We start from the raw sequence: 26,674 nt of genomic DNA, 5'->3' as shown, positions 1-26,674 counted from the left end.
GACTTAACATTAGATTATGACATCACAATAGAGCAATTAGAATCCTATGCCAGGTGTTCAGGCCACCTGGAGCCTCTGTCTCAGGCTTTAAGCAAAGATCCTTGATTACTAGCAAGATAGAGCAACGTAATTCGTTACTATGGGAGCAAAACAGCTATGGCAATACAGCTATGCGCTAACAAGTGAAAATAAGTAAAATTACACTATTAGGTTTGAAATGATCCCAAACACTTACAGATTATGACACAATTTTCCAAAAAACCCTCAACAAATCCAGAGAGACAAAATGACCAATTTATTGGTAAAATTCGACAAGTCTCCATTGACATTAGTGCAGCAAGGGCTTACTCTGGTCTGCATAAAGGGGGATTTCCCCCCCTCCCCCTTGCAATAATCGAACGCGGAAATTATCGAACGTTTGCGCCTCTCGCTCCGCTTGAACCCTCTCTGCTTTAAGCATACAATATGGCTGTATTAAAGGAGAATTCCGGTGTGATGTTGACCTAAAGTGTATTGAAACATGATACCGAGTGTGAACGTATGTCTCATAGCCCATCTCGGCTTGTCCCCTGCACTCCAAAATCTGGCGCTAGTTAGCCGATGCTACCAACAGCTTTTTCAATGGTGGTGCTTCGGCATCGGGTTAGCCATGCAAATAAATCACTGTTTTACACCATTTACGAGGCTCAATGTATCTCCACACTTCATTGGTAGACTTCCGAGGGCCCTGACATTTAAAACGAGACATTGAGAACTTTGAAAAAGCACTGGTAGTTTACTTACAAGACGATTTATACAGACAGTATCTTCACGAAGTTTAGCGTTTGCAGCCATCTTGAATTTAGTCACGATAAGTCGAGCGACGAGTAAGAATGAACAGGTATGATAAGGGATCAGATTCCAAAAATAATTCAGTGTGCATGGATTCCAGTTGCTGCTACTGGAAGAATCCATGCATTTCCACTGAATTATTTTTGGCGAAAAAGGTAGCGAAGGAGTTTCTCAGACATTCGTCATGACAGAGCCAGTGAAAAAGAAGCAAAAACCGAGAAAACAGTAAGGAAATTGCCAATACTGCATAGTTTACCTTTAAGCATGCACACTGTTAGGCTACACGGTAAACTACAAGTAAACCAAAGTTAGCTTTTTTAGGGCTGGATAAAGTTGACCAAATGGATATAGGCTGTTAGGCGTGAATAAAGTAGGCTACTTAAGTGTCAAGTTTTATTTCAGTAAGTTTTATTTCAGTGTCAAGTTTTATTTCAGTATTCTAAGTTTTATTTCAGTGTCAAGTTTTATTTCAGTAAGTTTTATTTCAGTGTAAGTTTATTTTCCTTTTTCAAATTTATGTTAAGTTCTAATTGAATTAGTATATATTATTTGATTGTTATATTATTATGTCTTATTTGCATTTTCATTTATGTTGATATTGTACAGCACTTTGTAACTTTGTTTTGAAAAGTGCTATATAAATAAAGATTATTATTATTATTATTATTACTTTGTTGCTCCAACCCTTCCAACGTTAATGGGGACGAATGTTGACATTTTCCGTATTTTGCGTGAGAAACCCGGGAAATCTCCCTTATTTTCAAATACAAAAGATGGGTGACCCCCCCCCCCCCCCCCCCCCCCCCTCCTAGACAAAAGTTAGGAGAAAAAAAGTTAGGTGACCCTCCCCTCAGCAAAGAATAAAAAGACATGACCCTCCCCTATTTTCCTCCGGTGACCCCGTTTATAAATAACGAACAGTCCCTTAAAGACTTGACCACTGGGCTTGCAGAAGAGGATGGCTGTTCTTGTGGTATTTGGCAAAATTCTACTTGCATGGCCCCCAGCTATCAGTGTGGTATGCTCTGAGGAAATCCAATGTCTGTTATTATCCAACAGGCTCATTAATCAAAAGACACACAAATCAATTTGCACAATGTATGCAGTTCTGAACACGGAATACTAAAAGGAGGAGCTGTACAGCATTCATCTGGCCATTGAATTTCAAAACAGGTACCTTATACAAATGTGCTACGCATATATTCGCTTCATTGTCAGTGTCAGTGATGTTGTTAACAGTCTCCCAGATGGAATACCTACAGAGATAACCTTTTGTGGGAACCAAGACAAGGTCATATTATTATACAAATTGGTGTTCATTACATGCTGATTTAGAAATAATAAATAATAAATGTTGTATATGATGGTATTTGTGTGCCTTATTAACCACAAGATTAAATCAGACTTACTTTCTTCTCCCCATCCCTCAGTGGGGCTGATGGAGACACACAAATACACTAATTTCTCTCCCCACGTAATTGGATAAGCTCCTTGTTAGCTAGCACAGTCTTGTCTAGACACTGAATAAGCCCCCTTGTTAGCAAATCCACTCTTTTTCAGGCTAGCTTTAATTTTCTTGTAGAGGTGGCTTTCATTTCCCCACAGCTATGGCACTTATATATCTATGTTGTCAATGAATATTTATTTGTTTTTTTGGGGGAAAACAGGTCATTATTCTGTTTAGTTTGGCAGAGACTATGTCGCTAAAACACTAGTTGCAATTACTGAACTAATGTATTATGTGCAAGTAAATGGAACACACTGAACTGCTGCAAGGGCATGAGTAGCAAGTCAAACAGCAGGTTTTCACATAGCTTCCTATCTCTGTATATACACATGAATGTTTGATGAAGAGTAATTAGCTGCCAGCATCTTAAAAGGAAATGGATGAAGACTTCCAGTCACAGGAAGACAGCAGAAAACCAGATACTGAGGGCAAGGCATCACAATCCTGACTGAACAAAATGATTGATTTTCTCTTGCCTCTGAAGGCCATCAAAAATGGGAACAGGTAAAATGGCATTTTTTAAAAATGGCAAGTTTTAGCAGGTCTGTGTAAACCTCTTGTGATTTGTCACACACACAGTCATATAGTCAATGCTGGACTGGACGCTAAGTGGGTATTAAGGTCAGACCTTTCAGTGAAAACAGAGACAGAGGACATCACTGGCACATAGCTGATCACCTATGGCTTATGCTGTTGCTGTAAGCCTGTGTGTGTGTGTGTGTGTGTGTGTGTGTGTGTGTGTGACTGTGTGCGACAGAGAGTGTGAACCATGTCTGAGAAACAGGGCTGTCAGCACTTTCGACACTGTGTGATGCAAAGGTTTATGAGGTGTGAAAACGTTTCATTTTTGGGACAGATCCGACAGACTCCAGGAACTTGTGAGGCACTTTGCAAAATACGAAATGCGTGGGCGTGTAGAGAACAGACCATAATTATTTGTCTTTCGCTTATCTTTCTGCTACCATGTAGGAGGAAAAAAATCTAGCAAACTTAACAACCTCCCACACAATGCACCCTAGTATCTCTTAATTGTTTTGTTAAAATGCAAACTGTTCGGCACTGACTCACTTCCACGGCCCTGTTAAATACAATGTTGAACATGGCAAGTGCATGGCAATGGCAGTCACTGGAAAAGGTTATAAGTTCTCATCAAATGAGGAGTGTGCTTTAATGACTCTGAGCCTCCACTTACCTGGTACCTCTAAATTCATTCATAGCTTTTTTGATGATTTGACCCAGCAATAGTGTCAGAATATTTAAAGCAACACCAAAGAACTTTTCCTCTGTCAAACGCACTACAGAGGGTCCCCGTTAAAAATTGACACTTCATTCACGATCATGGTGATTCACGCAGCTGGGTGACATGTAAGTACAACTGCAGCCGCTTGGGGGCAGCATAGTCCGCTGTGGCGTTCAACGGTCGAACCGGACGGCGCATTCGACAGGAAGGGCTGTGATTGGCCGAGTTTTCAGTGCGTTTCTCTGTTTTTAGCAGCCCCTGCAACATGCTAATCCACTGTAGCCTAAGCTTTGTACATAATGTTAAACATAGTTTTGGATTCAGTGGCAAGATTTCTTGATTGTATAGTGCCTGTCTCTCAGTAATGTTTTAAAATGAGAGCTTCGTCAGCTGGCAGTAGGCTACTTTGTCGGTAGTCATGAGAAGTTCGCTTGCTAACAGAACATAAAAATGCTGCCCAGAAACCTTGTGAATAGTTCCGACACTAACGAGGTTGAAATATAGCCTTTGCCTACAGCATCTCCTTAACAGTAATGTTAACAAAATGACAGCATTCATATGACAAAGGAAAACGAATCCGGTCATTTGTTTATCTAGCACCGGCTTTGCAAATAACAATGTCCACAGACAAGGTAGAATATGTTGCATGATTTTATGAAAGTACGATGTATTGCGACTTCAGATGCAAGTCAAATTTGTAGTTTTACTTATGTCTCATTCCATCGAACTACAGATCCGCTACCCGATCTGGCAAACTCACATAGTACATAGTTATAGCCGAAAGAGGGCCGCGAAGCGAATGCAGAAGTGCCGTTCACCCTGTTACGAGTTAATGAACCACTGAAACGATTTGGAAACATTATTTTAAGGTGCAAAAAACTCTTTGGAGTCTGTCAGTTCCCAGTGTAATTGCATGGGAAACCCTGGTTCACACAAAATTCCTGTTACTACAGGTGACTGCAAAAGAGAATTGACTCCTCATTATGCTTGTAGGAGTCCTCGACTGCTTTGGATGAAAATAGACCAGCCAATCTGCTGGTGGATGAGGGATGAGGATGGGGATTGCGAGTCAGTCCCACAGCTGTTGCCTCCCAAAAAGAGTCTCTCCTCAGACTGTTTCCCCTCCATTTGCGACTCTCTCCTCCAACAGGTGACGAGGTGCCAGATCCCATTCAGGGACCCTTTGCACCTCGGAGGGATCCCGCTGCTCAATAATTCATTCTCCAAACATTAATTAGGGAGGGAAAGAGACGGAGGGGCTGCTTAGAGAGTGGATGATTACCGCCAGTAATGTTGACCCGCTCCTTCTAACCCACCCTCCAGTGACAAACACGTGTGCATGTATGTGCTGGCACGTGCGCGTGCATACACACACACACACACACACACACACACACAGACATGCACACACAGAGACAAACGCACCCCCTTCACACACACACACACAGACATGCACACAGAGACAAACGCACCCCCTTCACACACACACACACACAGACATGCACACAGAGACAAATGCACCCCCTTCATACACACACACAAACACACACACACACTCATTCTGCTTTCAACAGCCAGACAAAAGCCTATGACCTCATTTTCCTCCTTTATCATCAGGTTTCAAGGCTGCATTTGCCACGGCCACAGATTGACCCTTTTAAAACAGGTTCTGATTCTGATACTGATTCCCCCACTGTAGTGGCCTGGGTGGATTAATTTGCAGTTATATGAACTGTGAATGGGGATCCTGTGCATGTACACTGCAGTGCTGTTATCCAGTTAGCCCCCTGAGAATATGGTCCTGCTAGCTGCGTCCTACTTCAGCATGTGCCTGGAATGTGTGCCCATATCAAATGTATCTGTGCTCAAAATTAATGGGGCCTGCCATTCACTGCGGCGTCAAGTATTAAACTACTCCTTCCTGCATAGTTAGTCCACACATTGAGAACACGCCACAAGCACATGTATAAATGTTTGTTGCTTTCCAGCAGAATAAACACAAAACACATGCACATTTCGCTAGTTCCGCTAAATATCCCACCATGTGTTTCACACTGCATACTGTATCTTGATGCATACTGTACATATACAGCCATCTACAGGTCAGCTCCCAAAGCACCGATTTCTATCTAATCTACAGCAGTAGCTGTGTAGAATAGCTAGTAATGCTGTGAGTCTGCTCCAAATGTAATCTGTCAGTAGAATATTGTCAGCCTTCCATAGATAGATATTATGGAGGTTTATGTGTTGGTGAGTACTCAGCTGTTTCCCCCTGCTGTCAAGGATTGTGCTCTCTAGACTGTTGGTGGCGGGGGATCTACCCCTTCATAAAGGTTGGGCGCCTTGCTCCAACTGATTGATGAGGGGTTTCAGGGAGTCAGGGCCACTCAATCTGATCATGACGCACTGTTTTGTCCTCAGATGGCTTTTGCATTGAATGTGTTTGATGCCAAACAGATTTCAATGTGTTTTTCTCTCGTCCTCTTGGTTTTTCCATCAACATTTTCCTTCTCTGCAGGTCTGACATCAGTCATTTGACATTTTAAGCATTTAAGTGGCATTTAAGGAGGCTGGAATCTTGTGTTTTTGGTGAAGTAAAGCTCAGCCTGACCAGGAGTGCTCAGATCTGTCTGTAAATGTCTCCAGTCGAAATCATTGACGAAATACCATGAGGGCTTCACAGACACAGTTGTGATACATTTATGAGATTGTAACTGACTCTTTACAAGTTTGCACTTGTATGATTTGATGCAAAAGGTCTCTCCCATTACAATCAGGTACGATGAACCAAAGGGTGTGATTACCGATGACATAAAGTTTTATATATAAATATTTGATAGTAACATCTGGTCAGTACAATTTACATACTAGGTGTAGGGATCCATTGTCATGTTACAGTGCCAGTGTTTCCACAATATTACAAGATCTGACAGTTGTCATGAAAGAAATCCAAAAAACAATAATACTGTACAAAACAGAATCCATGCATTGTACTAAAAAAACACTAATTTAACAATGAGTTAGGTGCAGACATGAAAGATGACTATTGAAAAATATTAGCCTCTTAACTAAAACCCTGGTAATTTGTAACAATTATAAAACAAAACACTAGCCATATATAGTCACTGAACATGCAGCTCAATAAAGACCTTCTCCTATTTTCTTAAAGAGCACACTGGTGCAGGCATCACAGGAATGTCACGTTTGTGGGTAGGTAACTTCAAAAATCGCCTTGTCACTCCACCTTTTGTTTTAATGTCTATGTCTTGATTGGACCTTCTGGTGCTTGCGTGTTGGCTGAAGTTTGGCGCTGCACTCGTCACGGCGACGGTGGGGTCTTGAGGGAGTTGCAGGACCCCTGGCTCCCGCCCGTCGTGCCCTGCCCTGACCACTGAAGGGGATGGGAGACAAGACAAGTGACGGGGTCAGTCGAGGAGAAGGCAACAGGAGAGCACAACAGTTAGCTGCTCGAGGGGAGGCAGTGAGTTGGGGATGGGGTGAGGGGGGTGGAGGGGGTGGGGTTATGGAGCATCGCACGACAGCTGCAACTCTCTCGGTGGCCGAACTTAGGAGGAATCTAATTTCAGGCAAAACAGTGAGCCATGAGGCGGTACTGTGCAGGGGCGGGGAGGAGAGATTTAATTCCATTTCAGAAATGGCCTGTCGTGTTCGCTCTGCTCCCTTGTGGCTTGACGCTATGCCCCTGTCCTCAAAATGGGTTGTTACGATGCCATCCCTATGATAATCTCCTCCCTGCCTCACAGCACAGTATACCAGCAGAAGAAGAAAGGACTCAGATGCTCTAATTGAATTTCCTTTATTTGTCTGGGCTCAGTCTAATTTCTGTTTCACGTCAAGGTTTGTGGGGGTGGAGGTGGTTGTGGGGGGGGGGGGGGGGGGGGGTGTCTAAATGAAATTTTCAAAATGGTTACGACTGGAAGAGCTCTGGCCCTCACTGTTTCTCAGTGAGCGTCTCTAGAACCAGGCATCAGCTGTTGCAAAGTGATATCAGTTGCATAGTGAAGTGTGTGTGTGTGTGTTTTGGTGGAGAGACTGTAACTTTGGCCTGAGTGGTTTGAAGGATGCATTATTGATGAGGTCTGTCTGTGGTCTGACTGCAGGACAGCGGCATCTCACAATAATGGCCCAAACCAGTAAAGTGTGAAAAGCCCGACGATTGAATAAAATAGAGAAAAAACAACATGCCTTCTCAGATGCTGGCCTAATGGCCAACTGGGCCTTTGAGAAAAGCAGATGTCTTCTAGCCTTTGATGACAACACAAATAAAGTATTATTATTATTCACAGTCAGATCAAGTCTGCTCAGATATAAAGGGACTTTTGACTGAAAAAGAGCACTGAACTTACTTTTCAGCATCAAATATAGTTTTGATCTTCATGTTATTCAGCATTTCACAATACTGATTTTTTTAAAACAGTGTACTAACTTAACCTAAATAACCTAGCATAAATTGTTTGTTCTAGTTTCAGAATTAAATCTACTTAAGGTCTTCCTGAGGTTCCACATAGACTTCAGACCATAGTTTATAGCCCCATTACTTGCCTAGGGAAAACAACATTTTGCATTGTTTTAGGTAGGATGAGTAACTTAAATCAATTGGCATAATGGTATCCAATCCAAGATTCTACTACCTCAAGTAAGACTCATGTGTTGTGACAATAGAGCCATAATGACACTTAAAAAAGGTGTTGGGGTCCTCCTTACCTCCATAAGTGAATGCCAGTGGGCTATGGGCTTGCGAGGATAAGTCAGCATCTCATTCCAGTGGTCTCTCCCCAAACTCTCCGCCTCGTTTCCCACCCTACACACACCGATCACCTCATTGTGTCCTACCCTGTGGGAAGAAGTTGAAAACATACAAATGTACTTTAGAAAAATAATAATAATAAAAAAAAATAATAAAAAAACGCCGCTCCTGCTGGGCTTGGTTGTTATCGTATCATTTCTCCAAAGGCAGGAACTGCACCCGCTCCCCAACTCTCCTCTCTGCGGATGGCTGTGAGGCCTTGTTAGCCACAGCAATGTTAATAATGTTGGGCAAACTCATCATCTCATTAAATATTTACACTGAGCAACAACGAGCAACTAAAGAGCCAAGCCTCTGTGTGCACTCGCTATTGCTCGTTTTCCAAGTCAGCTCTGCCAGTACAGTATGCAAATAAACAAAAAAAACAATATCAAGGCAGCTGAAACTACAGTGAGCCAATGATATAGCTATAATTTACTGTGAGAGCATGTCATGAAAAGCCTACAACATTATATTATGTCACAATAAATATTACCCAACCCTTTTACATTATAGTCTGGAGATTCCAGACCAAAATCCGAAAGATTAAGGGTCTGGCCTAGCCTAGAAATCTAGACGCACCCTAGCGGCGGCAAATTAATTTGCTCAGCCTGTACGTCTAGTATCAAACCATAGGGATTTCTATTGGCTGACGCCGTGGACTCCAATCACAGTGCTATATTTTGTTAGAGAGTCTTAAGGCGGGCTTAACAGGATAACGACAGTCCTGTGACGGTGAACAACAAGGAAGGTGGCTATGGCTAACGAAGAGCGGTTGTTTGAATCAGCGTTGGCGTCAACTTTGGAGGAGTTGGACTTGTGCTTTTCTTTGAAAGTTGAGCAACACAATGCACTTAAGTAATTCCTTTCGAAGAAGGATGTATTTGCCGTTTTGCCGACCGGATACGGATATGGTCGTAGCGCTGCCCTATTGCATGCCTAGGCAGTTTGAAAGACAATTCTCTGCCCGCCCCTTGGATTAAGCGAGGTAAATGGTTCGATTCCAGACTATACATTTCAATGATATAGGATGGCCCGCAAGGCTAGGTCTGGCCATGAATAATGTAATGGCCCAACTTGAGGGGCGGCACCAAGCATGCATTTCAAAATGTCACTGCACGCAATTGAATAACACTATACGACCAATGTTTACTGACTGATTCCAGACTTTGAGGGAATTGGATAACACTACGACTGTCCTCTGTTTAGCTCACCTCTGGCCCGCCTATATCAGATACACCGATGTGATTGGTGCACCACAATACAAGGGACCTAAGTAATGAGCCTCATTATTCATTGCCAAAGTGACTCGCTGAGCAAATTCAAATTGTACTCCCGGGAGAAATTTCCAGGGTATTTACATTAAACCTTTTAGAGTGTATTCACAGCAAGCTCTGGTCAGATTGCAATGCTATATGAAACCTGTGTGTGAAAATTGAAATCGTCTCACCGATCATAATCCATCACAGCTATCAAAAGACTTATTTGGTCAATGTTCTCTGGGGGTACGTCAAAAACTATGGCTTCATTGTAGATGGGGTTAAGAGTGTTGCGCTTGGTCGATGTTTTTCTCTTCTTCAGTCTGCGGCCACTGCACATCAAAGAAACCTTTACATAGGGATCTGTCACAGACAGCACAGAGAGACAGACACAAGGAACAGAGAACGCGCCCAACATTAAAAAGTAATGCAGCTAGAAAAATACATTGTACACATTCACTAAATCTCAATAAGTCATTGTAATTATTCATTTATGACCAGTAAGAAGGCCAGGCCCCTTGATTATAAATGCATCCATAATCTTGAAGATTGTACACTCTTACAGTAGCTATGCACTTCTTGATACACTGATTGCAAATGTATCCATGAATCTTTTGCACTTAAGCGCTTATGCTCTTAAGCCTTATCAGTGAGCCACATAAAGGACTGTAGGCCCATGCCATCCTACCCGAGGCTCCTGTGATGTCCATGGCTTTCAGATTTCTGGCTTTTATCATTGTGATGGTGAGTCGGCCCGCCGTGGGCAAGTAGCACAGGGAGAACATGAGGTCGCCCAGGTCCACGTTATCCTAAAGTAACACAAACCCATAAGGAACAACACACAAATACCATAGTTAAAAATAATAGCAGGGGGTGGGGGGGTGTAGGGGTACGGGTGCAGTGGCAGCATCCATGCCATATTCGGGGCCAATGTGTCCACAGGGACCCGGGTTCAACTCCATCCCATGGTCCTTTCCCAATCCACCTCCGATCTGTCTCTCCCACTCATTTCCTGTCCTATCATAAGTAAAGGCAAAAGCCACACAAATAAACACAACTAAATAAATAACAGTAGCAGATTATTCTACACAGGCCTTGTTAGTTGCATTTAAGTTGGCCAGTATGTCATTAACTGCAGAACAACATATCAATCAGTAATCAACATTGTGTACTTATACTGTAGATGCTAAAACATCCCTTAATCCATCTAGTTTTCATTAAGTAGGCTGCAAGTGGGATAGGATCATGACTAATGTTTATAAATTTTTACTTTATGTAACACTTAATTTACGTAACTTTCAGAAATGAATAATATACAAACATATTTGACTGCTTATTTGACTGCTGAAGAGTTCAGAAGGATTTGCACCATTAACTCATTAAACTCTTGACGGGTACACTGGACCTGCTCCCAGCACAGAACAACACATGTCCATGATATCTCTTTATTCAGCATACTGCTACTGTATAGGAGGTGGTGGAGTGTAGGCCTTACCGTATGAAGTAAGGTAAGGTAAGGTGCTCTGTGTGAGTGAGTGTTATGGTGAAGGTGCAAATGAGTAAGTCCAACAGTGCAACAGTGCAATAATAAAGTCTAGAGACCAGCATAAAATAAATTTGGACAGCAGCGAGTAGGCAAGGTAATATAAGAAAAACTATAGAAAAAACTATATCTATATCTATCTATATATCTATATATCTAACTATATTAAGAAAAGGTATAAGTGTGGCCACAATTGCTCAGTGGGGAGAGTACACATTAAGCCCACTACTACTACAGAACTCTAGTACTACAGAACCAGCTAAACTCCAGGAACGCAAGCCTGGTCTAGCTTCACTGGCCTGTGTGGTTGTAAGATATTCCATCTTTGCAAAGAAGTTTGGGAAATGTTTATTAGAGGCAGCATAGTTTAAGCTCTACTGGTTTTAATCATTTTAATAGTATTTCAGCTTCTGGATATGAAATCATTTAAAAACTTTATTTAAAATATTAATATTTGGACAATAGATCTGACTCTGGCATTACTGGTATGGTGTTCAGTGGATCACAAAGAGCCAGTAAATATGAGAAGACATCTCAGCGTACCGTGATGGATTCCTTCGCCTCACACAGGCTCGCATTTGCTCATGCAGAACCCTCACTCCAATTATCACCTGTCTGAGAATAGAGCTTAATTACGAGGGTGTCAAGTTTTCCATTAAGAGTCCCTCTGAATCACAAACACACTCTTCAAAGAAAAAAAAAGGCTGTCCCCAGCGGACAGTCCATGTATGAGCATCACATCAGGCCATGCTGGGGCGAACTGGTCCAACTGTCTAAAATGTCCGATAGGCCAGATTAAGTGGCCACAGTATCTGGAGACACACACAGTTACGCTTCGAGAACTCAGGTCGGCACTGATGCACATCATTGCTATTGATTGTTCCATGGTTTTGTTTACTCGGCATGATGTCCGTCATGCTCTGTGCAATAATGGACCAATGACTGACTGTGTTATGGGACGGCATAATGGACATGACTGGACGGATGCTGTCCATACATAAATCATAAACCAGAACGACTAGTGGAGAGTGATACACCAGAGAGAGAGAGAGAAAAAGAGAGAGAGGAACCAGTGTCAATTACTGATCGTATCGTAATGGATGGACCTTATTCACTCAGCCACAATTTCAACTCTCTGACAGGATCCAAACCTGCTGCAGTGTTGAGCGTGTGGCCAGGCCAGCCATTACAAGCATCCCACCAGCTATCAATCAGGCCCTAATGAGCATGAATCCCACTTGTCTGCCGAGTGGGAAGGCTAAATGCACTTAACTGCACAATGCTGTCCGTGCCTGGTACATGCGAAGACCCTAGACATAAATCCCCTTGCTATGTCCAGTGACTCTGCTATCCTCCCAGGACCTGTTTGAAAAGCTAGTCGAAGTGTAGAGCCTAGCCCCTTCTCTCTCTCTCCCTCCCTCTCTCTCTCGCACACACACTCTCTCTCTCTGTCTTTTTCTCCCTCTCTCTCTCTCTCTCTCTCTCTCTCTCACACACACACACACTCTCTCTTTGTCTTTCTCTCCCTCTCTCTCACACTCCTCTACCTCTCACCAACTCCCTCTCAGTGTTCCCCCCTCGCTGCCTCTCTGTGGGAGACACTATTCATTACACATCAGCAGAAAAGGTCACCTGGGCTCTCTGCAGAGAGCGCCTCATTATCGGGTGCGGTCACCTCCCAGAGTCTCACGCCCGTTCTCCCTCTCTCCCTCTCTGGCTGCATTCATTAAGCGGCTGTGGCTGGTGATGCTCACAGCCAGCAGTGGGGGAGCTAGATTGACTTTTTCTCTCCCTCAAGTCAAAACAAATCAGGGGTCAGTCACACTGCCATGAGAAATGCACAAGCTTAGCTTTTTGCTGACGCATGGTAAAAAATGATATACCTGGCCTTAAGTGGCTTAAGTGTACTTTTTCATGAAACTGTGACTAAACCTGACTTTTTCTCTTCTTGTTTTAGACTGTTCAGTAAAAAATCTTCCAATGAGCTTGTGCTTCATAAGTGGCCTTTTCTGTTGCTCTTCTAAAACCTTGATCCTAACTGACTTAACATAAATAGTGCCAGTGATCAGTGCCAGCCCTGAAAAGTATGAAATTAGCACTATTTATCAATTAGGATGCATTTTCAGATGCATCACATGCCAAAACTGCAAAGGTATTGCTGTACATACACAAAGGTGCTGAAGGTCAAAAAGTACTTAAATCAATATCTACTCATTCAAGTCCAAAATCGTTTCTTAAAGCTTTAAGTTTGAGCCCAGGAGACGTGCCAGAACAATGCTGATAGAACAATCAACACCAACATGGGCGACACAATATTATATTAATTTAAAGAGATCAGTGCAAAAAGCTGACAGTGGCAATATCAAGTGCAATTCCTGGCCCACTGCAGTCCTACTTTTACTACATGTTGCTCAGCCAATGAAAAAAAGGGAAATATGCTATGATGACATTAAGCATATGCTATGCTATTTTATTAGGACAAAAATATTACATTAAATTCAGTGAAATAAATTTAGCATACCGGTATTTAACAACCCTACAGCTGAATTCTTAGAGCAAAGCGCTAACACTAAAGTAAATTCTACAGGTGCACTGTACTTGGTGGATGGTCTTGACTCTGCTAAATGACTAATTGTAACATTGACAGACACTAACATAAGTAATGTCTTGGCAGCTGTGTATTTCAAAATGGCTCCCTTTTATTCAGGATGAAGTGCTGGGTGTATGAAGTATGAACCCTCTCATTTTCATTGCATCTTATGCTGAGATGAGGTAACTGAACCTCAATATTGTCCATGTGTTACAAAAAACAATTAGCAAAAGACCGATGAGGTCTGGTCTGCAGCTGCAGAATTAAACCTCAGAACTGGAGCACACCTGTATGCCCCCATGGCACACCTGTATGCCTCCATGACAATCCCCACAGTCCATGCCCCCATGGCAGTCCCCTCAGTCTATGCCCCCATGGCAGTTGCCTCAGTTCCCTCAATCATAATGGCAAACGGCTGATCTCCACTGGATTTGAAAGCAAAAGGAGTAACGGTGTGTTCCCAATCCATGTTTATTTAAACAACCAGTATAAATCCATTCAAATGCAGCAGAGATACTTAGAACTCCCAGTACCCGTGCTATTACAGATGTCTGTGCACTGGACTGTGTAGGGCTGCAAATAATTACTTCACATTTCACTGGCTTGATTTCCCATCGAGATAGTGGAGGGGGTGGTGGGCGGGGCGGGGCGGGGCACCCCAGTGCAAATAACCCAAACACTCTGTTTTCTCATTTATTCAGAGGAGGTATTAGAGGCAGACTCATGAGAACAGATTCCTCTCCAACAGGAGTAATCCAATTACCCACTTCCATCTGCAGACTATAGGATAACAGTCGCCTCCCCTCTCATAAGCACTTAAATCAAGTCAGTGGTGAAATTATGGTCACTTGTGCTCTGTCAATGAAATTACAGCCCAGCGCTGAGGGCCACTGAAGGACTGAGAGTGAGTGAGAGAGAGACAGAAGACACTGAGAGCAGATACAAAGAGTGGAGAAAGAAAGGAAGAAAGAAAGAAGAAAGAAAGAAAGAAAGACAGAAAGAGATTCATAGAGAGAGATGGGCAATAGATAGATAGATAGATAGATAGATAGATAGAGAGAGAGAGAAAGAGAGAAAAAATGAGAGAGAAAACAGCAGTCTATCTTATGTGATTATCCAACTCACACCTCTCTTCCCCAAAGACTCCTACAGTCCTTGAAGGACCTCTTAATAGGCCCACAGTGCAGTGCCTGCCTGCCACCATGCAGACACTGAGAGCCAGTGAGAGCGAGAGCGAGACAGGGAGAGAGAGGGGGGGGGAAGTAGGAGAGAGAGAGAGAAAGGGAGTGGGGTAGAGGGAGAGAGAGAGTGGGAAAGAGAGAGAGGGAGAGAGTGGGAGAGTGGGGGTAGAGGGAGAGTCAGGGTGGGATGAGGGGAAGAGAGCACAGAGGGATGGGAGAGCAGAAGAGGCTTTGAGGAGAAGAGGGAGAGCAAAGTCCCTGCATGACGCTAATGCAATCAAGCAGCGTATTAATGTTACGTAATTATGACCTGTGCATGCATCATTAAAGCTGGAAAATAGCTCATCTTACTGTGACCCCCATATCATGCCAAAGAGAGTAAGACGGTTTCATACAATGGTATAAATGTTTTATGACTATAGCAAATCTGTAAAACAATATAAGAATAATGGATAATAAAAGAGCTCCACCGGACGCTGGTTTGGTCAATTACAAAGGTTGTTACGGTAAAAGCAGCCCTGGCAGGGAAAGGCTAATTGAATATGTTTTGAATAACTGCATGATTTATAACAGACATTACTCTTTGTGGGTCACCACTGATATATTCACAGTACAGTAGACTCTCAAGCCCCTCAAAAGTCAAATATGACACCTCAAAAGTCAGAGGAGGCTATAGCTTGCAGTGATATACAGGTTATGTTATCCTCCTTGTATGAAAGGCAGGGACACATGTTCCCAAACGCTGAAACTTAGTAAATGTGGCTAGACTGCATACCTAAAAAACTCCGCCTGTACACCTGTACTCACTCTGTAGTGATTAGCCCTGTCAAGCACACTGGTTTGAACATATTTCTTTTTTTAGAATAAATTATGATGAAAAGTGGTTACAGTGGTCCATTACCTTTTGTCATTGGTAACAATTTCGTCTGCCTGCCAAATGTTCGCTCTTGACACATATGCAAGCCTTTCTGAGCCAGTGAATGGCATCTTTAAATAAGAAACCACTGGAAAGACTATTTCTAATTGGCTAGACATTTTTACACAACCATGTGTTTGAATGTGTCCTAATATTTTGTATTGTGTTAATAGTAGTAGTAGTGGTAGAAGAAGAAGACAAATCAATGTGTGCGTGTGTGTGTGTGTGTGTGTGTGTGTGTGTGTGTGTGTGTGTGTGTGTGTGTTACCATCTCCAATTGAGTTGTTCACACTATGTGAATCTTTGTTACCATCTCCAAATGAGTTGTTAACATTATCGGAATCTCTAGATGTAATCCATGATGGTTGGTGGAGGTGACTCCTGACAGACCATTGCCACCCTGTAAATCATCCCCCATTGACCTTTAAAGGCTTAAAGATTAAGACGGCCTCAATCTGTTCCTCCAGCTGAGAGAAATGGATTGCCATTTGCATTGCATTAATTCAGCTGTGATTTATTTATAGCCAGCCTTTAAATTCAGCACCCCGATGAGACGGCAGAGGAAAAAAGCAGTAGAGGTGTTTAAAAAAAAAAAAACATGTGCTAACACAAAATCCGTTCACAAGACAGGGAGCAGCAGCCAATTGGCAAGGAACTGCCCTGAAGGACAAGGTCCAGCTTCCCTGTGATGTAGTGAGCACATTGTAATAACTGATCTGACCTTGAAGCTGGAGATTATCTGGCTAATGAGATTTGTAGTGAGGTGTTTTAATCAGACATAGCGGAGGGCACGGGGTCAAGTGATGAGCATGTTCTATTTCATCACGCCATTCTGAATCCATTTAATAAGCCCCTCGTTAAACAGCAAGTTTATATAAGTCGATAAATTGACCTACCGCTGAATAAGGAAGAAAGGCGCAGGGCATTTACACTCAGGATCTCTCCTGACTCTAAACTAAGTAAGAGTCTGGTGGAAGACCAGAGGCTCGTAGTGGCATTTATTGAGTAGCAGATAAATTAAGAAATGTGGGTGGTAATTAACAAAAGGTCAGCTCCAGACACAAATAAGTTCAATTCATAAAACTCTTAATCTTCATCATAAGACAAATAAAATTGATCTTTTATATCTCCAGGCTTTCAATTAAGGCCTTATAGAGATAGATAGCACCTCTATGAGGCTGTGGGGCAATCAATTCAGTTGTGAGAACAGTGAGGGCAACTAGCCTCTTGTGCTGTCTGTTGTTTCAGGATGTGATTGTATATGGTTTTAATTCCAATGCTCTTAGAAAGTAGCATCACTCCAATTTTCTCTAAGCACATTCAACCAATCAACCACACATTTCAAAGGTTTTGGATGAGCAATCACAAACGCAATTAGGGGTTGGATAATTAGAAGGCTGGGAACTTGGAATATGGCAACGATCTAGGACTCTTAATTTTTTATGTTCCAGCACACCTCAAGATAAATGAAGTGACCTTTCTATTATGCTTCAAGTTACCTCATAGGAATTGCTCAGCTGAAGTGAAAAAACCAATGAAATAATGCAAGAGTGAAATGAAAAGGGTAAAAATGACTGGACTCATACCGTACTTCTTCAGTACACACATGGAGAGGTACAGCAGGCTGCTGCTCGAGAGACCCTCATTGCACATACCTTATTCATGGTGATGCTGCACTATAAATTTAATGTGAGTTTACGATTTCAAAGTCACATATGGGAGGTTGGATATATAGCCAGGCTTCAAGCTATAATTTATGCATGGACTGTATGGCTGGTCGTCCTGTGTCCCTATCTCACTTGTCCCCTGAGGTGTGGCCCAGTTGTGGGGGGCCTGAAAGTGCCTGATGTCACTCCATCTCTTTGAAACCAACCTCTGGGTCACAAGTGAGATCCCAAAGAACAACATTAGACAACTCACTGAAGGGCATCCCAGGAGTCTTCAGAATTATAACTCTCAAAAGGATAGAAAGTTTGTCCTACACAGCCAAGCAGCATGTTACATGTCAAAGTTTCAGAGTGGTGAACTCCGATAGGCATGTTCAACAGAAACATGTGCAGTGTATCGGAATTCTGCTTTGACTGAAAGAAAACCCTTATGACAGACAGTCTGATCATATTTTCTGTTTGTTTACAACTGAGGATTTACATGGCGATGATGCCTATGTTCAAAAAATCTCTTTGAAGAGCTCTTAATCGCTGGGGGCGTGGATGAGTGAGGATAGAAGTGACAGTTGGAAGGTGATTCTTCCATTCTCTCTCCCGCATCCCGATGCTGTTGAGCAACAACAGAACTCGCCCACATATTCATGTCACAGCCAACTCAGACCTGCTATTTCAGATTTAGGTCACTTCTACACACGCTTCCTGGTGCATGTGATCATTAAATATTCACTCCTCTCAAAGTATATTTTTATAATACCCCATGTGAAGCAGTGGGAGGATTGGTGGTGGTGGTGGGGGGGGGTAAGAGAGTAAATAACTGCACGGAAGCATCAGAAAGAATCCGAATCGGAGTCAGAAAGAATTTTGCAGGCATTTGAGGGGAGCCCTTCTGCTTTTCAGAATGGGGCAGAATCGGCCGAAGCTCATGTGCAGGTTTGCAGTGAATCTCATGAGCTTAGCAGCCAGCTGTGCATGGATGAATGGATAGTAACATGGACCAGTCCCCGCTCCACTCCACTCCTTTTTTGGCATGGTGGGCCTCTGCTGGGAACCCATGGGGTTGGGGAGGTGAATATAATCCATTCTGACTGTGGTCACTAAGCACTGCCTAATTAATTAGCGGATGACAGGAGTGCACCCCCCTCCCTCTATATTTAGAGGAATGAAACGTTGGCCTGATGGATAGCCCACAGAGGGACTGGACTCAGGGGCCTACCTGGACTCTGTCTAGGTCAGGGCTGGTTCGGTTCATATTGGTGCAGACCCTGAAGGAGCCTAGTGGAGTGCACTGGCCTCATTTCTTTGTGCTAACCACTTGAGGATGGAGTTAAGTTGTCTAGGTGAGATTGATTATCAAGTAGGATTGGAGATGAGGACTCACATAAGTCACAATTTGCGCTGCCATGTTGTAGAGTGTTATATTTGGGATGTCAGCAGCACTCAGATGTCTTTATCTCATTCTTGAGTCGTGTTGCACTCATCAAAGTGATGGCTATCTTAAACCAGAACCGTCATCAAATTAGCACAGTCCACAGGCTTTGGAAGTCTCACAGTGTCTCTCTACAGCTCTCTGTAATGGCATGCTCCACTGAGATCTCCACTGGGGACTGGGCTTGTCCTTGGTTTGCTTGAGGTGGAAATTCACAAAGCTCATTTCCTTTGATCAGGAGAGCACAACCAGATTGCCTATGGCTACTGGAGTCAAACAGACACTAGAGCCCTTCCTCTATACCACTCATAACACACTAAACCCATACTAGAATGCAGGCCAACTGCTAACAAGGTTAATACTTTGATTTCCATTTCGATGTATTCCATGTGTTGTATTGAGACTTCAATATCCAAGAAAAAAACACTGGCATAAAAATAAAAAACACATTTGATTCTATTAGCTACTGTTCAATCAATTGTCAAATCAATTATCTCTTTATTCTTGCATGTCTACCCCAGTAAATAGCTTTTTTCCCTTAAATTCTCTGAAAATCATGCCTGACAGCTCCGTCAATAGACAGAGTGTTTTCATTGATCTCCTTTGAAAATCAGTGGCCAGCCATGTGCATATGATAGTGCCTGACACATTCAACCCCAGCGATTCCCTGCAGCGTATTGACTGCTGACCGGTGCATACCTCTGCGGTGTGTGTGGAGAGCGTGACGGATGGGCGCTACTCACAGAGGTGACATAGAGGATGTCCCTGCACAGCCGGGTCTCTTGCGGGAAGTCGGGCAGGTCCAGGAAGTTGTCCACCACAACTTGACCGATGATGTCGTGCCGTGAGAAGCGGTCAAAGTCGTAGACGCTGAAGTGCAGCTTGCGCATGGGCAGCTCACCGTAGGCCACTGGGAACAGGAAGACCTCGTCGAACACGGGGTTCAAAGTCTTGCGGTGCACCTTGGTCTGGTGCTTGGTCTTCCGCTCGGGCAGAAGGTAGATCTTGACGTAGGGGTCAGACGTGCCCGAGAAGTCCTTGGCGGGCAGGTCCTCGGCCCGGTGGATCTTCACGATGAGCTGCTCCAGGTCGCAGTCGTACTTGAGGACGAAGTGCAGCCAGCCACAGCCGTCCGGGTGCCGCTCGTCATCAGCGTCCACCGAGCGCTGCTTGTACAGCTCGGGCTTGATGCGGCCCAGCGTGGCCAGCGACTCCTGCCTCTGGAACTGGGCCATGTTGAAGTCGGGGTTGGACAGGTTCATCTGCCGGCGGATCGAGTTATGCCTGCCAACCACAACAATAAAGAAGTTCAGTCTACTTTCATCTGCGGCAATAACAACTGTTTGTTAAATATTTTATTAATTAAAATAAGACATTGATTTTTTCCTGTCTCTTAATTTCTTTAATTTCTTTTAAATCATATTCTTTATGTGATACACATTTTTATTTGTTGTAGCGCTTAGATTTGAATGTATGAAGAATGGTCTATGTTTCTTTATGCTTGTACAATATTGTGATACAATCTTAAGTCATTTTTCTACTTCAGCTACAGCATACATAATGTGGAAGTTGTACAGCTGGTGACCTGTCTATGGTTTTACCTGTCCACTTGCAAGCTACTAAGTGCTGATCGCGATCATAACATTCACATTCACATTCAGACAGCCAGGGGGACGCAGGGTTGCTGTAGGTATGGAGTATAAGCAGACAGGTAGGCTGCCATTAGAGGAGCTGAGCTGCCTAGCCCTGTCTCTGGTAGGAGGGTCATGAAGGGTCAGAGAGCTGAGAGACTGACCGTACAGACGAGGTGGGCTCTGTGATCTGGCGCTGCACGCGTGGGTTGTGGCGCATGTAGTTGGCTTTGGCCTTGCTCTGGGCCTCCAGGGGGATGTCGGGCGACGTGTGGCTGATCTTCATGGCCGACTCGGGCAGCAGCGGCGGCACCATCGGGCCCGCGGGCTCCTTGGTGCAGCAGTCTTGGCTGTAGTCCAGCTCGGCGCCGTCCTCCTCGCTCAGCACCGGCTGCTGCTCGCCCTCCTTGGGGCCCGAGGGGAAGAAGCGCTCGCGCCATGGCACCCACCAGAGCTTGTAGGACACAAAGACAGAGACCCCAAAGAGGGCCAGGCCACAGGTGGTCACCAGCAGGGACAGTAGGCTCACCGACACATCTGTGGACAGGAGAGGGACGGGAGGAAGGGAGGAAGAGAAATGGAGAGAGAGAGAGAGAGAAAGACAGAGAGAGAGAGAGAGAGAGAGAGAGAGAAGAATGAGAATACAAATGAGACTTGTCATTCGGGTTGATAGCTGTGGGGGAAGAGAATCTTAATTGGAGAGCAGGAAAGGAGAGGAGTTGGATGGATGGATGGCGTAGTTTCATTTATCAGTTAGTATCCCTTGGACAGTGGACTAGCCTACACCTGCACTGTTTTGAAGAGCAAAGTAAGTCATTGCCTTGGACAGGATAGCCAATACTAATATGCAGAAAAACCCACATATGATGTACAACCCTTCTCAATGCAATGGCTCTGAATCATGCCTCAGAGATATTAATGAATGAATGACTCACAGGCTGGTCAGCCTAATACCAGGAGCCCACTTCCTGCTTCATATTTAGAATATCGGAGCTCAGATTTAGTCACGAGCTAAACAAATGGTGTACCATTTCACATGCTGATGCACCAACACTGGAGCATACCAGTGGACAAATCACTATGAGGAATATGACTGATTCTACTACACAAGTCTGCTGTGACTTGATTCACCAAAACAGACGCATGTATAATATGATTGAGATGACAGACGCAGGTATAATATGATTGATATGATTTAGCTTTTGCAATAATGCCCCCCCCCCCACACACACACAGACACACCTACACACACACACACACACACACACACACACACACACACATTTGCTTGGGAGACAAGGTGGAAAAATGTGCAGATATCAGACTAATTTACCTACCGCTGTCTTGCTTACTTAATTAATAGAATGCTATTTTTTACATGTGTGGCTAAATTAACTATTACATTTAACTCACAGCAGCCATACAGGGCCCAAGAACAGCATTAAGATCAACAACTGCCTTTGCCTCAAGCGATATGACATAGACAACAACAACAACAACAAAAAAGAGTTATCTCTGCTCTGATCTCATCAATGTTGTACTTTTTATAGGGCTCACTAGACCTTTGTGGTCCCTCTGGGTGGAACTCAGAATTAACACAAAACTCTGGGGTGTGAACAGACCACATTTTGAGGGAAAATCTTTAAAGTGATTTCTTTTCGGTGTGTCCTAAAGCCACGATGACAGAGATGTATACCAAAAGCAAACTAAATACACAACAGTCTTGCTGAGATACAGTCTACAATCAGACCAGAGGGCTTGTTGTGCAGTCTAAAGACTGGTGAAAATATGCCTTGGTCCTTTCCTAATCATTATCATCTTCCATCAAAACATACTACTCCAAAATGGTCCTCTGGGCCTTAAGTGCTTGACCTTTCTTTTTGATGCAAAATCATTTGATTTGTAGAGTGCCCCGTATGTAGTTTTGGGTCTAATCAACATGCGCACCATAGGTTTGAAATCAAGGGTCTTGTTCGTCACCGAATAAGATGCTGGTTTTGTTTGTGTGTTTTAAATATGTATCTAGGACACCTTCAATTTCATCACTGCTGTCTGCTAGTTGTTTGGATAAAAATAATTTTCCTTATTCAGGATCTATGAATCCATGCAGTCGCTGTGTCAGGGATCTTTTTTTAAACCAGGAAATAATCATCTTGACATTACCCTAACCCTCTAGACACTCTGAAGTAATCTCTAAGAAACATAAATAAATAATGTATGTCCTGCTGGACGGTTCCCGTGTCTCAAGTGCAGCAACATCTTGTACATATTTATGCTCACTACCTTCTGTAGACAGAGACATTCAGTGTTGTTCATTACACATATAGTATAATTACAGTAACACAAGGGTTAGGCAGCTTGGGACTCTCAGAGAACCTCAACAATTATAACATGCAAGCCAGAGAATTCCACACTCGGCACTGAGGGTTTTATTGTTTATTATACCTTGGCCACAGACATATTACTTTTGAGCAATACTCTAGTATATTCCCAGACCTAATTCTACCAATACTCTAGCGTAGACTAACTTTTCAACAGAACTACCCTAAGCAGTTTCTATTCCACTATTTTAAAGTTTAGACATCACATACAATAATCACATACAACAATTAATATTAATTATTAGTGTTTTATAAAAGGTTTTTATCTACTGTGAACTATTTGTGCCTTGTTTAGTTTGTTTGCTTGTCATATTTGTTTTTTAGGATTTTAATTTACACCTTTGCATTTGTTATATATTTGTATATTTAATTTACACCTTTGTTATTCTAGTTACTGATTTGGTTTATTCCTCTTGCTGTCTTTTGTTTTTCATATTTGGATTTTTAGATTGTTGTTATGTTCACCACTTGTCTAAAACTTTTATCTGTGGAGACAAGGTGACATCTCTACTCTTGAGATATACTTTTGAACTAGGAAAACATCTCTAAGCTATGAACCAATTCTTTCAGATATGAGACACCATCTAGAATCATAAAGACATACATTCTTGAAAGTGGAAGCTTCAAGGCTGACCATTACTTTTTAAAGAATTGCACTACAGAACATCTCAGAGAGAACATCTTTTGATAAAAATATAGGTCTGAACCGAACAACAAACAATAAGGTATTTAGCTCAAGGTTCCCGTGTGATTAAAGAAACTGTTTCTGAGCGTTTCGATATTGATCTTCAAAACAAAAGAACAAAGATTTAGAGAGCCAGTTTGAGAGTGGAGAATAATTGAAAAGTTCAAGTCACAACTGTCAAGCCCTCTCCACCTTCCCTCAAATATCACCTACAAACAGTAGCCTCGGGTCTTAAGTATGAAGTCACACGTTTCTTTTTATTTGGAGCAGATGAGACTAAATATACACAATTCATGAGGCCTGGCATATGGACTGCTTCCATGCCTTAGAGACCTCATTTTCCCAGCGTGGCTCCCAGTGAAATACAAGGGAGCTCTCATGCTGAATGCATACAGAGAAGAGCGGGCAGTTAGTCTAGTAGTATATTAATGGCCTGCTGAAGAGAGATGGGCCTCCATCCCAAACCACAAACATCAGTGAAATAAAAACAAATGTAGGTACAGTACTTGACACACGTTCTAAACCAGTGGAGGCATTAACAAGAATTCGACATACTGCTTGCAGTTGTCTTGTATTCTTTTCAAATAAAAAAAAAACTTAAAAAGTGGTCCTTCAACACATTACCTTGAGAGAACACAGGATGAACTGATACAATGAACTCATCAAGCCTAAAGTCAATTCCATTTTGGCGGCAGCAGCATAAAGGGCAAAAAATGTTAATGTCTTTGACTTGTACTCAAGCACCCAATTATTACTTGTCAAATGAGACTCCCAGGCAGTTGGACTCCGATACTGTCTAGTGCCAGTAGATATCGGCCACGCTTTGGATACTATTTGGATATGAGTGATATCACTTTGCATACCATCACTCTTTTTGATCTTGAATTCTCACTTACTTTGAACACTGATTCCAAGTTAATTCTCCAACTCACTCAGCAATGCATCTTTCTATTGTAAGTCCTTAATCTATCTATCTATCTATCTATCTATCTATCTATTTGTATATATCTAGGCTATCTATCTTAGATGTATTGACTGTGTACGTTAGGGCAAACATATCATTAACCTCTGACAATGTGGCTCTCCCATGAGATTCATTATGGATTTCTACAACAAATTCTCTGTGTTGTGGGTGGTGGAACCTTCCCACCCACCAAGTGAGCGCGCCTGAAAGGAAACATCTATAGAAAGGGCAGTCTCAGCTGTTGCCTTTCATTAAAGCCTAGTTTAATATCTCTTGGGAGAGAAGCTCAACAGTCATGGTTCAATACCGCCTCAGCAGTAAAGCACAGTGCATGTCAATAGCAGAGAGGTTGCGAAGGACTGGCCATTTGTGGGCTACACAGAGAGGGTGGGGCTGATGGCTCCTCACCACTCTCTCCCGCAACGTTCCATTATCAAGCTGGAAGTGAGAAGGGCATGAGTGCCAGGGCTGTGAGGAGGAGATGTTTATGTTGCACACAGCACACCATCATTTCACATCATGAACTCGACTAGCCGGCGCTGTATGAAAAAAAAAGTTGTTGGATGGATACAGTAGAAGCCTTCAGCTTGCATTAGTGTATGCCACTTGGCATGAGCACCGCTGGCCATGGTCCTGAAAAAGGGCCTCTGACATTTTTACAGTTGGTTCACTTGGAATATAATTCACCTACTGGTATCTTTGTTGAGATTATCTGACAATGATGGTGAAAGCAAAAGCAATTAGAGGAAGTGATGTATAAGATGCTACACCTTAGTTTCCCTCCATGAGTACACACAAAGGGATTGACTGAAAGATTTAGCAGCAGGAGTAATAATAGTCCTGCACAGCATCCATCAAGTCATCCATACACACATACAATAGCATATACCGGTATGTCACGTACATTAAAAAGGACACTATTCTAACCAGTCTAGATGAATAGCTCACAAATGTAAGGGAAACAATGTTTAAATTGAACATCCAATAGAAAAGGATCTCATGGTTAAATTGTGTTTAGAGATTATTACATTTCCCCCGTGTTGGCTGAAGTAACTTTAGGGAACTGCTTTAATGCATCTTCACTATGTTGTACTGATACATAACACAGATATGTCTTATTTGAGGATTCGCTGATCGTAGGGTGGGGCTGTCTTCTACCCCTAACAGAAAAAAAAGACAAATTCGACACGTTCTGTCTGAAACGTGCATTAACATTGATTCAGAAACCCAAATCACTAACAATATATTGTTAGTGTTAGATTTTTAACAAGAAGTGTTTGCTAAACAATTACATGCTTAAATATTAACAAAAGTACTAGCCTACATTTGTTATTAAAGTTGGAAAACTCGCTCATTTCAATTCTAAACAATAAAAGCCTGATATTATGTCGAGTAAATTCGCTCTTGTTACCTGACTCAATTCGAGGTCTTGCAAGATCTCGGAAATAATAAATGAAATCCAAACAGTTATCGTTTTGCACTTCCCCCTTTGAGCAAAGATCCGAGAGCAGTTCCAGCGCCTTTCGACAGATCTCATCCTCTCTGTCTGCAGGCATTTCCCCCCAGCATCCTTCTGGATTGACGGGGTCCTGGGCGGCTCCACACCTCTCCGCTCGTTTATTTCAACAGCGATACCCAGCACTTTGCAACTCCACGCATGCCAAAGCGCGCTAAGCATCAGCCGAGTCTGTCCTAAAGCCAAATAAATGTTGATTCAAGTATTTAATAGTTTTACTATTGAAATGAAACTTGCAAAGGTTTTCCAGGAAAGTGCAACTGGTTGTATGCCTGTGCAGCTCTGCAAACGTCCGTAAGACTGCTGTTTCTGCTGGAACTGAATGGTAGACTGACGCTCATGAATGGGTAGCTCCGACTGCGCTCTCTTGTTTCTTAATGTTAAGGCTTTGGGGAATCCCGTTTTCACTCAACTGGCTTCTATACCACAAGCCGAAAGTGATTCTCTCACATTTATCCAAAGAACCGCCCATTCCAGTATGCTAATGAGATGGATCATTCATATGTTTTTGTCAGCCTGCACTATTTCAA

The 26,674-nt window shown here is 42.8% G+C and overlaps 1 protein-coding gene across 2 annotated transcripts; it reads right to left on the bottom strand.

Moving 5' to 3' along the window:
• Nucleotides 1-6,379: 6,379 nt before the first annotated feature.
• Nucleotides 6,380-26,447, bottom strand: syt9b (synaptotagmin IXb). 2 transcript variants are annotated; one of them, XM_042110449.1, is made up of 8 exons: nt 26,040-26,447; nt 20,763-21,135; nt 19,711-20,251; nt 10,333-10,453; nt 9,836-10,007; nt 8,304-8,433; nt 7,785-7,844; nt 6,380-6,969 (listed from the first exon to the last, which is right to left on the bottom strand). In XM_042110449.1, the coding sequence occupies exons 1-8, from the start codon at nt 26,182-26,184 to the stop codon at nt 6,898-6,900; spliced, it is 1,614 nt and encodes a 537-aa protein (XP_041966383.1). In that variant the 5' UTR covers nt 26,185-26,447; the 3' UTR covers nt 6,380-6,897. The 2 variants fall into 2 exon arrangements, with proteins under 2 accessions (XP_041966383.1, XP_041966384.1); XM_042110450.1 differs by lacking the exon at nt 7,785-7,844.
• Nucleotides 26,448-26,674: the final 227 nt, after the last annotated feature.

The sequence above is a fragment of the Alosa sapidissima genome, chromosome 11, assembly GCF_018492685.1.
Source record: "Alosa sapidissima isolate fAloSap1 chromosome 11, fAloSap1.pri, whole genome shotgun sequence".
Classification (NCBI taxonomy): domain Eukaryota; kingdom Metazoa; phylum Chordata; class Actinopteri; order Clupeiformes; family Clupeidae; genus Alosa; species Alosa sapidissima.
The sequence above is the reverse complement of the archived record's forward strand: the minus strand, read 5'-3'. Positions and strand labels throughout refer to the sequence as shown.